The sequence below is a fragment of the Eptatretus burgeri genome, chromosome 9 (genome assembly GCF_056783735.1).
Source record: "Eptatretus burgeri isolate ZD-2024b chromosome 9, Ebu_testis_v1, whole genome shotgun sequence".
In the NCBI taxonomy this organism is placed as follows: Eukaryota; Metazoa; Chordata; class Myxini; order Myxiniformes; family Myxinidae; genus Eptatretus; species Eptatretus burgeri.
Window position 1 is genome coordinate 83087545 of NC_140969.1, and position 12806 is coordinate 83100350.

Below are 12806 nucleotides of genomic sequence, written 5' to 3' on the forward strand. Positions count from 1 at the left end.
TTTCTTGTTTGTCATCAATAAGCTGCGTGGGATTGTTGAAGGGTATGCTGGAGGAAGATACAACACAAGCTTCAAAAGGCATATGGCTTTTTGCTTACCCATGTTTCCTTGTACAGATTTTAGGGGAACACAGGTGTGGATGCATGCTTGGAACATGCAGATGATCTCAATATTAACCTCTGTCTTATCCCTATTGGAAAAAAAACAAAAAGTTAAAGATTTTTCAATGGGACAAAATGGCCTTTAGCATATTCATTTATTTATGTATGATAACATGTTCCAACACCATTTGCAAACATTGTATTGTTAAATGCATAAAATGGTTAAAATGTGAAATTACAGGAATGTAAATGTCCGTTCAACACCACGAGCCCTGAAGACCCTTTAAAGAAATAAGATAAATATTATAAGCATGCAGATGTGTTTGAAGGAGATGGTTGAGAACTGTAAGGTGTGGTGATGTGGTTTCAGAATGAGGAGTGAAAGTTGTTGATTTGAAGGTGATGTTCATGTTCAATAATGATTCAGAATCGGGATTCATTGAGGCTTAAAGTTCTGTTTGGTTTCAGGAACCAAGTACAATAAGGAGTAGGGCTCACACGATATCCTCGAGTTATGCACACACCACTGAGCTGTTCGAATCCCAACCCCCCTATAAACTATCAATTTGGTGTTATGCAGGCAGGATGATTCAATAAATGTGTGTGCCATCCATCATATGGACGTAAGCTGGGCGTGTCATCTGCTAGTATTAGGTGGTAGATGATAAAGATCCCATTGTGTTCTTTGGGAAGAGAAGTGAAATTAACTCCAGCACCCTCAACAAAATATAAATTCCTGCCTGTACTGTGGGTAATAAGTGGTCTGATGTTCTTGGACGCTCCTTGACACCAAATTACACCACTTGCTATCCCAGTGTAGTTGCTGGTGGGAAAGAAGCTTCTCCACCAGAAACAAATTGACCTGGTGGTTAGCATGTTTCAGGTGAATGGTCTTCTTCATATGCGAATGGCGAGCAATTCTGCATTGATGACTGAAGTCTGTGGCTTGTTTTAAGGACTCCCAACAATGTACAAAACGACTTGGCACAATTTTAAAAGTGACTGAAATATTTTTTGGAAAATGAATGCAAAACATCTCCATGTGTATGCCAACAAAGCATCTATTTGGTAGATCCCAAGGTGACTTGGAACCAAAACGAATCATCAAGCAAGCATTGTGATCACGTGATAACAGTCGCACGGTGTTTTCAGTGAGATTCAGGATCTTTCACGAAATAACAATTAATCGTGTGCACTCATATGGTGGGATAGGCCTGATGCTAGCTTAACAATTAATGTGGCTGGCTTCGGATCCTGAGTTCAAGCCCCTGCTTCACTGTTGAATTAACACCAGGTTGGGTTAACTCAGCCAGTCATCCTTCCGAGGTCATCAAAATGAGTACTGGCATCAGTTGCACAGCTGTGCCCCCAGCCAATGATGCTACTCGCAGCCTTGTACTGTTCACGAATGAAGGGGAGGAGGAGGATATGGTAGAATTCGAAATTCTACTTATGAGCATGAATGCACATATAAAGGTGTGTTTGTTTATCTCCATTACAGAATAAAATCAAAGTGAAAGCGAGATGAGATGAGATGAGATGAGACGTTATTTTTTTTAACCTCTGCCACCAAAGGTGGATGGAGGTTATGTTTTCACCCCTATATGTCTGTTTCTTTGTCTGTCAGGTTCTCAAAAGGTTATGGATGGATTCGGATGAAGCTTGGTGGACAGGTTTGGGTGTGTCACAAGGAAGAATTGACTCAATTTTGGTGAGGATGCAGATCAGGATGAGAAAAAAAATTCCAAGTCATTCGTCACTATTAAGATGGGGCCAAAAACGAGATTATATATATATATATATATTTTTTTTTTTTTCATGATATTTCAAATGACAAATCTTGGTGGATGAGTTAGGAAGGTGATCAGAACAAGCCGATTCGATTTTGGTTCTGGTCCGGATGCAGATCTGGCCTATTAATGGGATACAAAATGTAAACTGTTCAGCTTGGAGGAAGCATGCACTCTACTGAGTGCCATTTGAGTTATTTTTCCTGAGCTTGGGACCCCATCAGCAATTAAGTTGACTAGTTAGGTTGTGCAGTCATAATGGTCTGCAGAGACATTGTTGAATGAGATTTGAACTTTGTTGATGTAGTTAATGGCTTTGAGCCAATTCGGATAAGTAGATGTGAGAAGTGGAAGCACATGTTGTGGAGAGGAAAAATGGGTGGCAAATGGGGGTGGGAAGAAGAGAGCAGAGAAAGCAGAGATTAAAAGAAAAAAAAATTGCATTTCAAGGAGGGACCATGTGAGTATCCCTGATCATTCAAATAGTTGGCTCCCAATAAAAATTGTTGATACAGTACTCGTATTCATGAACTCTCATAACTGCATAAAAATACATCCATTACAATAAAACCGAAAAACATGGTGAAGCCTCGATCAATCCAACCTATTTTGTTAAAGACCCTTTAAACCCCTGAGCCTTTTCAGACCCATAAGACACTTTCAAAACCTTAGACCATTTAAAATTCTTACACTCCTTTAGACCCTGAACTATTATTGGAACATACCCTTTAGACCCCTTCACCCTTTTGATATTTTAAGACCCTTTACACCTTGAAGACCATTTCGACCCTCACTACTATTGCATTGTATCCTTTTGAGAGTTTAGACCTTTAGACACCTTAGATCCCCATATGACCCTTTAAACCCCAATAAACCCCATACACCCTCTAGACCTGCACATCCTTTGGACCCATTTAGATATTTAGAACCCTCAATACTGCTTCGACCCGATAGGCTGATAGACCCTTTAGAATCCTTACACCCCTTTAGACCCCCAACTACAATTGGAACATATCCTTTTGACCTTTTAAGACTGTTTAGACGCTTTTAACCCCTTCACCCATTCGACCTTTGAGCCCCTTAAGAGACTTTAGACCATAACTACTATTGCGACATACTCCTTAGACCTTGAGAACCCTTATAGACCATTTGTACCCCTTTGTTCAATTCGACCTTTACACCCTAGACCAGTGTGACCACTCCTTGGCTTTTTTCACAAGATCTTGGCTATTCGTTGTTCACCTTAGCGTCTTGGTTTTTTTATAGGTTTTCTATTATCATCGCTTTTCCAAAACCTTTTGGCTTTTTTTCTTGGCTTTTTTCATTGGCTCACCTTGACATTTATGAAAATGAGGAGTGGTCACACTGCCCTAGACATGTAGACCTTAAGACCCTCTTGATGCATACCACACAAACATCAATAGCATCTTCTAATAATATAAAGACTAATTTTTTCAGCAAGTAATGAGCAAATTCTACCCACCTCTGCTTGTTTACTATATTTAAAAAAACAAAATCAAATTTTGTCTTCACCCACTGTTCATTTTACATTTCAGAAGTACTACAATCAACAACAATTGCAAATCAAGTGATTTCTTTTCTTTCTTTTTTTTATCATGGAACACTCACCAATCACACCATATGAACATGATGCAAAGTTATATTTTCATTTATATCAAAACAGTCGATTAATTGAGGAGGCACACGATGCTTGTAAACCACAAAGTGCGATCCATTCACGGCGATCTTGAACTCTGTGTCCGTGCACAGGAAGAGGATCTGCACAGACAAAGAGAAAGACCAAAAGAGTACAGACAGAGCGACAAAGCGCAATGGAGATAGAGAGATGGCAGTCGAGAGAGTGGACAGTCGGAGGGAGAGAGGGGGCAGTAGAGAGAGTGGACAGTAGAGAGAGAGGGGGCAGTAGAGAGAGTGGGCAGTAGGAGGGAGAGAGGGGGCAGTAGGAGGGAGAGAGGGGGCAGTAGGAGGGAGAGAGGGGGGCAGCAGAGAGAGTCAATGCCCACATCAAACCTGCAACATTCGAAGATTCTACTCAAAAATATGGGTTTTTGTTATTTTGCATGTTCCTATATCTACCCATTTGCTATTCTTAAAGGCAAGCAAGACGACACTACATTTCTGAGGTGTAATAATATTAGATAAATACAGTTTGGCTATTTTTGGAATCAATGCAAAACCAGTAAACTCACAAACACAGTTTTAGATACATCTATACTCATAAAAGGCTGTGTGTGTGTGTGTGTCTGTGTCTGTGTCTGTGTCTGTGTCTGTGTCTGTGTCTGTGTCTGTGTCTGTGTCTGTGTCTGTGTCTGTGTCTGTGTCTGTGTCTGTGTCTGTGTCTGTGTCTGTGTCTGTGTCTGTGTCTGTGTCTGTGTCTGTGTCTGTGTCTGTGTCTCTCCTCCATAACTCCAAATCTATAAAACCGAACAGCCTGAAACTTTACATGTATACCAAGAAAACTCCAAGGAAGTGCAAGAGTGAAAATTGGGTGTTTGGGTTAATTAAAACCCCCCTTTTGAGGATAATTTAGGGGGTGCCCATCACAAAAAAAAAAAACAAAAAAAACAAGCCTTTCCAAGACGGCGGCATGCCATCTTGGTCAGCCCTCTGTGGTTGCTGGAGTCTTCAGCCACCATTTTGTTCAGCCGATGCCTCAATTTGGAAAGACGATCTACTCTCACGGACTAATGAAAGTATATAATCTAAACATGTCGGATTTGAGAATCCGATTTGGATTTGAGAGAAGGATTTGAGAATTTGAGAATCTGGTGAACAAAATAAGTTGAAATCTGGAGTGAAATACGAAAATTTTAACAAATTAGCGATTTTTATACCTTAGTGCATTTATTTAAGTAAAGCATTAAACAACTTTTTTGACTGTTCGGACGATTATATTGAGTGAAGAAAAAATTATGGGATGTGCAGAAAGTGTAAATTCATTGAGTGAAACGCCATGCTTCATAACCTGCTTTTGCAATCCATGACGGCACAGTCCACAGGGGTCCTTTTTTCGGTAATAACATTCGCAGTTTGCCGTTTCCGTTTTGGGCAATTTGCTAACATTACAAAATATTAATACAAATATACTATTATAGTTCCACCAATATATTAACATAAATATACGATTATAGTTCCACCAATATATTAACATAAATATACTATTATAGTTCCACCAATATATTAACATAAATATACAATTATAGTTCCACCAATATATTAATATAAATATACTATTATAGTTCCACCAATATATTAATATAAATATACTATTATAGTTCCACCAATATATTAATATAAATATACTATCATAGTTCCACCAATATAAATATACTATTATAGTTCCGCCAATATATTAATAGTCGGTAGTTTCTGCAAATAAAGACAATTTTTTTTTGTTGCTACAAGTGAAGAGGCTTTTTATTTTTTTGCTTTATACCAGGACCAAGCTGAAGTGTTTTTGTACATGCGGGTTTCAGAAGGTGGAACGAATCCCTCTCAGGTCTCGAAGTGTGTGTGTGTGTGTGTGTGTGTGTGTGTGTGTGTGTGTGTGTGTGTGTGTGTGTGTGTGTGTGTGTGTGTGTGTGTGTGTGTGTGTGTGTGTGTGTGTGTGTGTGTGTGTGTGTGTGTGTGTGTGTGTGTGTGTGTGTGTGTGTGTGTGTGTGTTTCAGAATGTGGAATGGAGTCCTCCCAGGGTGGGCTCAAAAGCATCCATCTTCATTTGGGTAAGGGGTCACGATTCACAGACCAAGCTGTGAAGTTTTATGTTTTCAAGGTTTTGTGCCAAGGGCTCTCTTCAGGATCGTTACTGAGCCCAGAATGGCTTCCAACTGTAGTTCATTTGTAGTGATATTCCCAAGGATGGTTTTTAATATCTCTGTGAGGTTCTTCTTCATCATCATTCCCACGAAGTTCTTCGTCATCACTGGCACAATTTTGGCATTCTTCAGCTTCCAGGATCTTTTCACTTCATGCTTGAGGTCGTGGTATTTGGTTATTTTCTTGATTTCTGCATCGTTGATCCAAAATCACCGGTATCAACACCTCAATTCGCAATGCCTTCTTCTCTTTTTTTTTGCACCTAAGTATGATATCTGGTCGCAATGCTTTGTTTTCGATGTTCATGCTCGATGGGATCATCAGATCGTACATGAGCGGTACTTCAACGTTTTCAGCGATTCCTTTTGGTTCATTTTCCCACAAATTTTCTGGAATTGGAATATCAAAGTTTTTGCAGATGTGATAGCGGATTACTTTACAAACTCTGTTGTGTCATTGTGTGTACAGCTGTTCTGACATTTTTTTTGGGGAGGGGGGGGGGTTCGTGTTCGGTCATCAAGCATCCCATATTCTCTTTGCTCACCCCACCTCCACCCCTCACCTGTCATTTTTTTTTCCTCTTCTCCCCCACCCTTTTCTCTCACTCTGTCCCCTCCTCAAAAAAAAAATAAAAAAATACAGCACACTCCTCCCACATCTCTGTCGCTCTCTCGCTGTGCGTGTGCGTGTGTTCCTCATGCACCCTTCCCTCCCACAGCGAATAGCAACATTTGGTGAGGTGTCACTCTCCCCAACTCCCCCCTTATTCCCCACCTTCATCCTCTCTACCTCCCCTTCCCCCTCTCACCCTACACCTGTCTCCTCCTCCGTCTGTCTCTCTCTCCCCCCCCCACCCTCCACACACTTTATTGACCCGTCAGAGAAGTGACGGGTTGTATTTGCTAGTCATTAATAAAGCAATTGCAAAAATGAAAATTAATGAATAAAAAGAAAGAATGTTTCACATTTTTTGCAATTCACAAAAATTCGTCTCAAAAACGATTTGCTTAAATGAGTGTCCATTGACAATTTATATTCACACAATGTCGATTATTATTCCAAAAATCCATGAGACTCAGCACATAAAAGTACTTTATCAAAGCAAGTGCATGCAAGCTGTGAACATAAATAATCGTACTTCAAACCGCTGCAGATGATGGAAGGGCATTCCACCATCCCTTTCCTCGCAACCCCAATTGTTGTTTATGCACGAGTTTCGAACAACTATCCCAGGCTGTGCGAAGCGAGGGTTGAAGTGCAATACTTTGTCATTGGTTGCCGATGCCATCAGGTTGATAACAAAACTACTCTCACAAATGCAGGCAAGAAAGAATGCAGTCAGAATTAAAAATCAAAAATGAAACTATGTAGCATCTTATTCTCACAAGTGTCATTTCAAGCTTGAAGGTTCTGTCGAATGCATTACACATGATAGAAATACCAAAGTTAGGACAGACCGTTCACAGTTTGCATTCACAGTTCCGTTGATCACCAAACGCCAGCCAGGTCGAATCCCATTAGGGATAGGCTTTGAGAATGGCAGTGGCTGAAATGACGCAGATAAAATATTTCAAAATTATATACATTTATGCTCTTTTAAAATTAAATAAAGGCTTTGACTGAGTTATTGCAGGGTATTGTCAAAGTGGTGCTGCATTGGGTACATTGTCAGTGGGAAGAGCAGGCAGAAGGGGATAAATGATAAATCCTTCAGAAAATATAAATGAAAAACATGCCAGCAAGGAAGGACCAGACATTATACCTCATCAAATGCTCACATCTTCATATTGTAAGCCTCTGCTTACAAGTCAGTGGCTTCAGTGGGGCTTAAAAAAGTGATTAGACACTTGTGATGTAACAAAATTTGAATGTAAAATTCATATTTATGTTCCACATGTCTTGTCTCATGCATATTCAATGTTTTGCTTCATGCATATTCATGTTCCACCCACATGTTGCATCATCTCTGCTAAGAGGGCAACGGCGGATCTTCCCGATCTGGCAGAACAGTGGTTGTTTGTGGAAAAGGCACGGTTTTTACCATTGCACTTGGAGTGTTTAAAAAAAAATAATAAAGTAAAAGTGATGGTAAAAGCTGCCTGGAACATTCTTTATTTAAAGAATCGGAACACATAGGTTGTTCTAGGATAACACTGCTCAAAATATGAACACAAATTCAAATTCGGATTGAGCATTTTCAGTTTGCTGCAATTGTCAGATCTAAGCTAAGTAATGCACTATTTGACTGATATGGATTGTTTGAGCCTTGTACAATACCATAAATCACTCACAAGTACTGGCAAGACTTGCGAAGATGGTGCAACAGGAAATGGATAGGACATCACTGGTGGCATGAACGCAGGAGGAAATGTACCTCCATAACCACCAGGAAAAGGGGTTGCAGCAGGTAAGGGGTAGCCCTCAGGTCCCTAGGAGAAAGGGAGAGAGAAGCAGGAGTGCAAACATTTGAAAAGGTGAAGAAAGAAAACTGAAATAAATCTATGGGATTGTGGAGAGTAAGGGTTACTGTGGAAAGACGGTGGGCTCAGTGATGCTTGGAATTTAGACAATATTAAATTGTTTTATCCAACATTGTATGTATATATATATATATATATATATATATATATATATATATATATATATATATATATATATACACATATATACATATATACATATATACATATATATACACACATATACATATATATATATATATATATATATATATATATACATATATATATATATATATACACAAGGCTAATGCTGTCCGTCTGTCTGTCGCACCCTGAAACACGGAAATACTCCTCAAAGAGAAAAAAAAAATATTCAGTAAAAGTTGCTTCAAATTAATCCAAACCTACAGGAAATTCATAATTTTTTTTCAGACAAACAATTGACCAGAGTGGTGTTCAGGAAAAAGGCCACCTTGATCACTCACAAATTGTTTTTTTTTCCTTTGCTGTTAATAAATATGATGATTTTGGAATTTGATAAGTTTGTACAGTACAAATACCACCCCTTGCTTTGCTGATAGGGATACTAAGGGGGGGGTAGAAAAAGAGGGGGGAGAGAGAGAGGGAGAGCAGGTGGGGGAGAGTGGGTTGGGAAAGAGGGAGGAAAAGAGCGGGAGGGCGAGGAAGGGTGGGGGAGCGAGGAAGAGTGGGGATGGGAAGGCAGGGCAAGGTGAGGGGAAGAAAAGGCAGCGAACCAAGGAGTTACCAGGGAGAAAGTACTTTCAATCATCAATTTGAAAGCGAACTTGTTCCTGTTGCAGACTTTGGTTTCTTTGAATCCGCATTCTCAACTGTCACTAATAGTTACTCTCTCTGGTGTTTGATATTTGAAATGTTTTGGCATATTGGACGTATTATAGTGATGAGGAAAGTCCATTGATCAAAGTGAGCGTGCAACTTTCATACCGTCTTCTTTAACCTTCCTGTAATAGTTCAAAACTGCACGACAGGACCTTTTACATGACATGTCAAAACTTTATCAGTTGATGTATTTGCCTATTGATGTGTGGTTTATTTATTTATTATTATTATTATTTTTTATTTTACGGGCATGTACTCGTTCATTTAAAAGGAACACACCCTTGGGCGTCTTGATTTGCAAGTGATTTGCTTTTGCTGCTATATTGCAAATGGGATGCCCTATGGACGTGTTCCCTTTATATTAATACACTACCAGGCCATGTGTAACCGGAATATGGTCAACTGGGACAAAAAACCCACTTCTTTCTATGAAGTGGGAATTACTCGGAATCAACGGCAGTTACAGTTCGCTGCTCAATTCCTTTTGATCCCAAGATTGGAATTGAGTGTTTGTAGTTGATTCTACCCACCACGACTAAGCACTTAAGCAAGCACACCAATGAAACGTTTGATAAGGAACAGCTGGCTGGGTCATACTAAACACTGTCCGGAGATGAACAGAATATAAAACAATGTGAAAATTGGACAAATCCCCACTTTTTAGCAGTTGGAACTGCTGCCAAGTTCAATTCCGCAGTTTAAATTTGAAATTCTGTTCAGCTTAAGAGATTCTCGAGCTTATCACATTTCCACTTTAATGCTCGTGCGAGTAAGGACAAAAAGTGCTCCTGAGCAGATGGCTCAGAAAGCAGACGCAGAAGTCTGAAGAAGCAGAAGCGAACGGGACAAGCTCGCATGAGCAGAAGACTAAAATAATAAGAAGGCTCGTGAAGGAAGGAACAAAAGCGTGAGGGTAAAGGAGGGAAGGTTTCACGAGCAGTTGGTGTCGAGCTTCTGTGGAAAGAGAATAGTTAACGACTCGTTAACGCCGGAGTTAACGACTCGTTAACCGGGACGCCGGAGACGACTCGCCTACTGGGTCTCGGCACCTTAGGAACGTGGGCAGCTGCATGTTCCCATTGCGTCACATCACCACTGCCCATCTTCCCCATCCATGTTCCTCCGCATTCTCTTGTATATTTGTGAGGTGAGGGAGAGAAAAAAAAAAGACTGCTTTCCTTTTCGCCATACATTACTTTTATTTTATTTTCAAGCGCTTGTTTTATTCTTCGCCTCTGAGTGAATGATGGCCAAGTCTTTTATGCAAGTAAGATTGAATAAAAATGTGTTACGGTGAAATCTGCTCTTATGTGCCTTTTTGCTTTCTTGCTTATAAATAGTTGCTTTTAAATAATTGCGTGCTTGTGTTTGTAATAAATAATTGTTTGTTGTCATTTCCAATCCGTCTCGGTTGTCTTTTCCTTTATTGGTCCGACACAGTGCACAAGTATAATTATATGGGAAGTTGGACCCCATTCATTTGCTTTGTTAGCCAGCACACACTAAAGCTCGGCAGTAATCCGAGTGTACGCTGAAGGCACGAGACCCCAATTAGCCGGCCATCTACAGGTAAGGCATCACATGAAGTAGTGCAACCCTGCCCAGATTGGTCGTGCCAATCGACGTTCATGTGGTTGTCTCGCAACCTGCCCGTGCGTGGAGTTATCTGTGCCTGGCGAACTCAGGACCGGGCGTTCGGGAAGGATCCAAGTGCTTCTCCTCGTGGCAATCCTCGAATCCCGGATCCGTGACAATATAATAGGCTTATGCTGTCTGTCCCGCCTCCGCTCCCTCCATGAAATCCAGAAACACTCCTCAGAAAGAAAATATATATATATATATATATATATATATATATATATATATATATATATATATATATATATATATATATATATATATATATATATATATATATAGTCAAAGTCGCATCAAATTCATTCAAACCAACAGGAAAATTATAATGTAAAGATCAAGGGTTGCACTATCTACACTTTATATGCGTGAAGATGCAATCTCTTATCGTTGTACACGAGAGATTTCATCTTCACACATATAAAGTGCAGATAGTGCAAACTGGAGAACCAAGAACTTCCCCGGTAGATGATTGGAAATGTTGGGACAGTGTCCTGGCCTCCAAAGTCTCCCGATATGACACCCTTAGACTTTTCCTCGTGGGGGTATGTCAGGGATTGTTTTCCAAACCACTGTTGCTGATAGTGAAACACTTCATGCAAGGACAACAAACAGCATCAGTGAGGGATATGTTGGCCCAACACGTGGACTGAAGTGGATTATCGCTTGGATGTGCTACATGCCACTAAAGGTGCACATGCCGAGGTGTACTGAAGAACACAATAAACATTAAGAGTTATGTGACAAAATGCAAAAAAGCTGCATCATGGTTGGCTTGGTTGTCATAACATTTTAAAAGCTGAACAAGACTTTGTAGACAGCCTGTACTTCATTTCTAAGCCTAAAATTAACTTCATATAATCCATGGTAAATTTATCAAATGAAATTTGTTGAATAAATAAATAAGTTGTGAAACTCATCTTGCTCTTCTTTTCTTTAAGTGCCAGGTGCATACAACAACTCAAGACATTCCTGAATGAACCTCCCAGTTTTGAGCTCTTTCAACCAGTGCAAGAATAAAAGGCTTAAATTTTTAGCTCCCCTGGAACTGAGTTATGGGGAGCTTATGGGATGGCACGTCATCCGTCCGTCCAAACATTTGCAACTTCTTCTCTAAAACTACACATACGATTTACATTAAACTTGACCACAACCTTCATCATATGGTATGTACCAAAGTGTGTTCACAGCATTAAAAAATAACAATAATAAAATAAAATCAGGCCCTAAAAGGGATCTACTGGGGAATTGCCCCCCAAAAAATAGCTATTTGCTTTTTCTCAGAAACTACACACAGAATTACAATGAAACTTGACCACAACCTTCATCACCCGAGATGTATCACAGCTTGTTCACGCTATTAAATATTTTTTTTTTTTTTTAATCAGAGTCGAATGGGGTATACGGTTGGGGGGGGGGGTTGCTCCCCAAAATTGGTGTGGTTCATTGGTACATTTTGCCGATTCCACGCCATGTTGACTTCCTCCTCAGTATCACTATTCTACCAGGTGAGCGCCCAGAGGTATTGCCCATATTTTTTATTTTTGATCATGGTATTTTTACAATGTGCTTCTGCTAGTCAGGTCAGGTATGGGAGCATGTGGCAGAGCAGCGCGTCGCTGCGTCCACTTTCCGCCGGTACTCCAGAGGTCTCCGTCTGGCCATCCCCAGGCAGGTGCCTGGCCCATCCCAATCTTCTTGAGATGCCGATCAACCTGCTGCAACCACGAGGTACGTGGTCGGCCCATTGGCCTCCTCCACTCATGAGACTCCCTCGCTGAGAGAATGTGGTGAGCAGGATCAGCGTCAGGAAAACGAGCCACATGTCCATACAGCCGCAGCTGACGCTCACAGACTATGCAGGTAACAAATCTCATTTGAGTCTCTCAGCAACTGCTCGTTGGACACAAAGTCCAACCAGCGAGAGCCAAGGATTCTCCGAAGAGACCTGGTACCAAAGGAATTAAGTCTCCGTCTCAGATCCCTGGTCAGAGTCCAAGTCTCGCATCCATAGAGCAAGACTGGAAGCACCAATAACCTGAAGACTGGGACTTTCGTCCTCCCGCACAGGTACCGGCAGTGCCACACACCATGATCCAGTGAATCCATGACTGCCCAGG

At 40.6% G+C, this 12806-nt stretch overlaps 1 protein-coding gene across 4 annotated transcripts in view; it reads right to left on the reverse strand.

Annotated features, from left to right (window-relative positions):
* Positions 1 to 237: 237 nt before the first annotated feature.
* LOC147020467 (galectin-5-like) overlaps positions 238 to 12806 on the reverse strand; it is a 30523-nt gene continuing 17954 nt past the window's right edge. For 2 of the 4 annotated variants that reach the window (XM_085895826.1, XM_085895825.1), the window contains exons 5-8: positions 8020 to 8157; positions 7186 to 7274; positions 6867 to 7032; positions 238 to 3670 (exon numbers count right to left, since the gene is read on the reverse strand). In XM_085895826.1, the coding sequence (XP_085751952.1) occupies positions 3524 to 3670; positions 6867 to 7032; positions 7186 to 7274; positions 8020 to 8157 (540 nt within the window). In that variant the 3' untranslated portion in view covers positions 238 to 3523. The remainder of the gene's footprint in view (positions 3671 to 6866; positions 7033 to 7185; positions 7275 to 8019; positions 8158 to 12806) is intronic. The other 2 variants (XM_085895828.1, XM_085895827.1) reach the window with 2 other exon arrangements.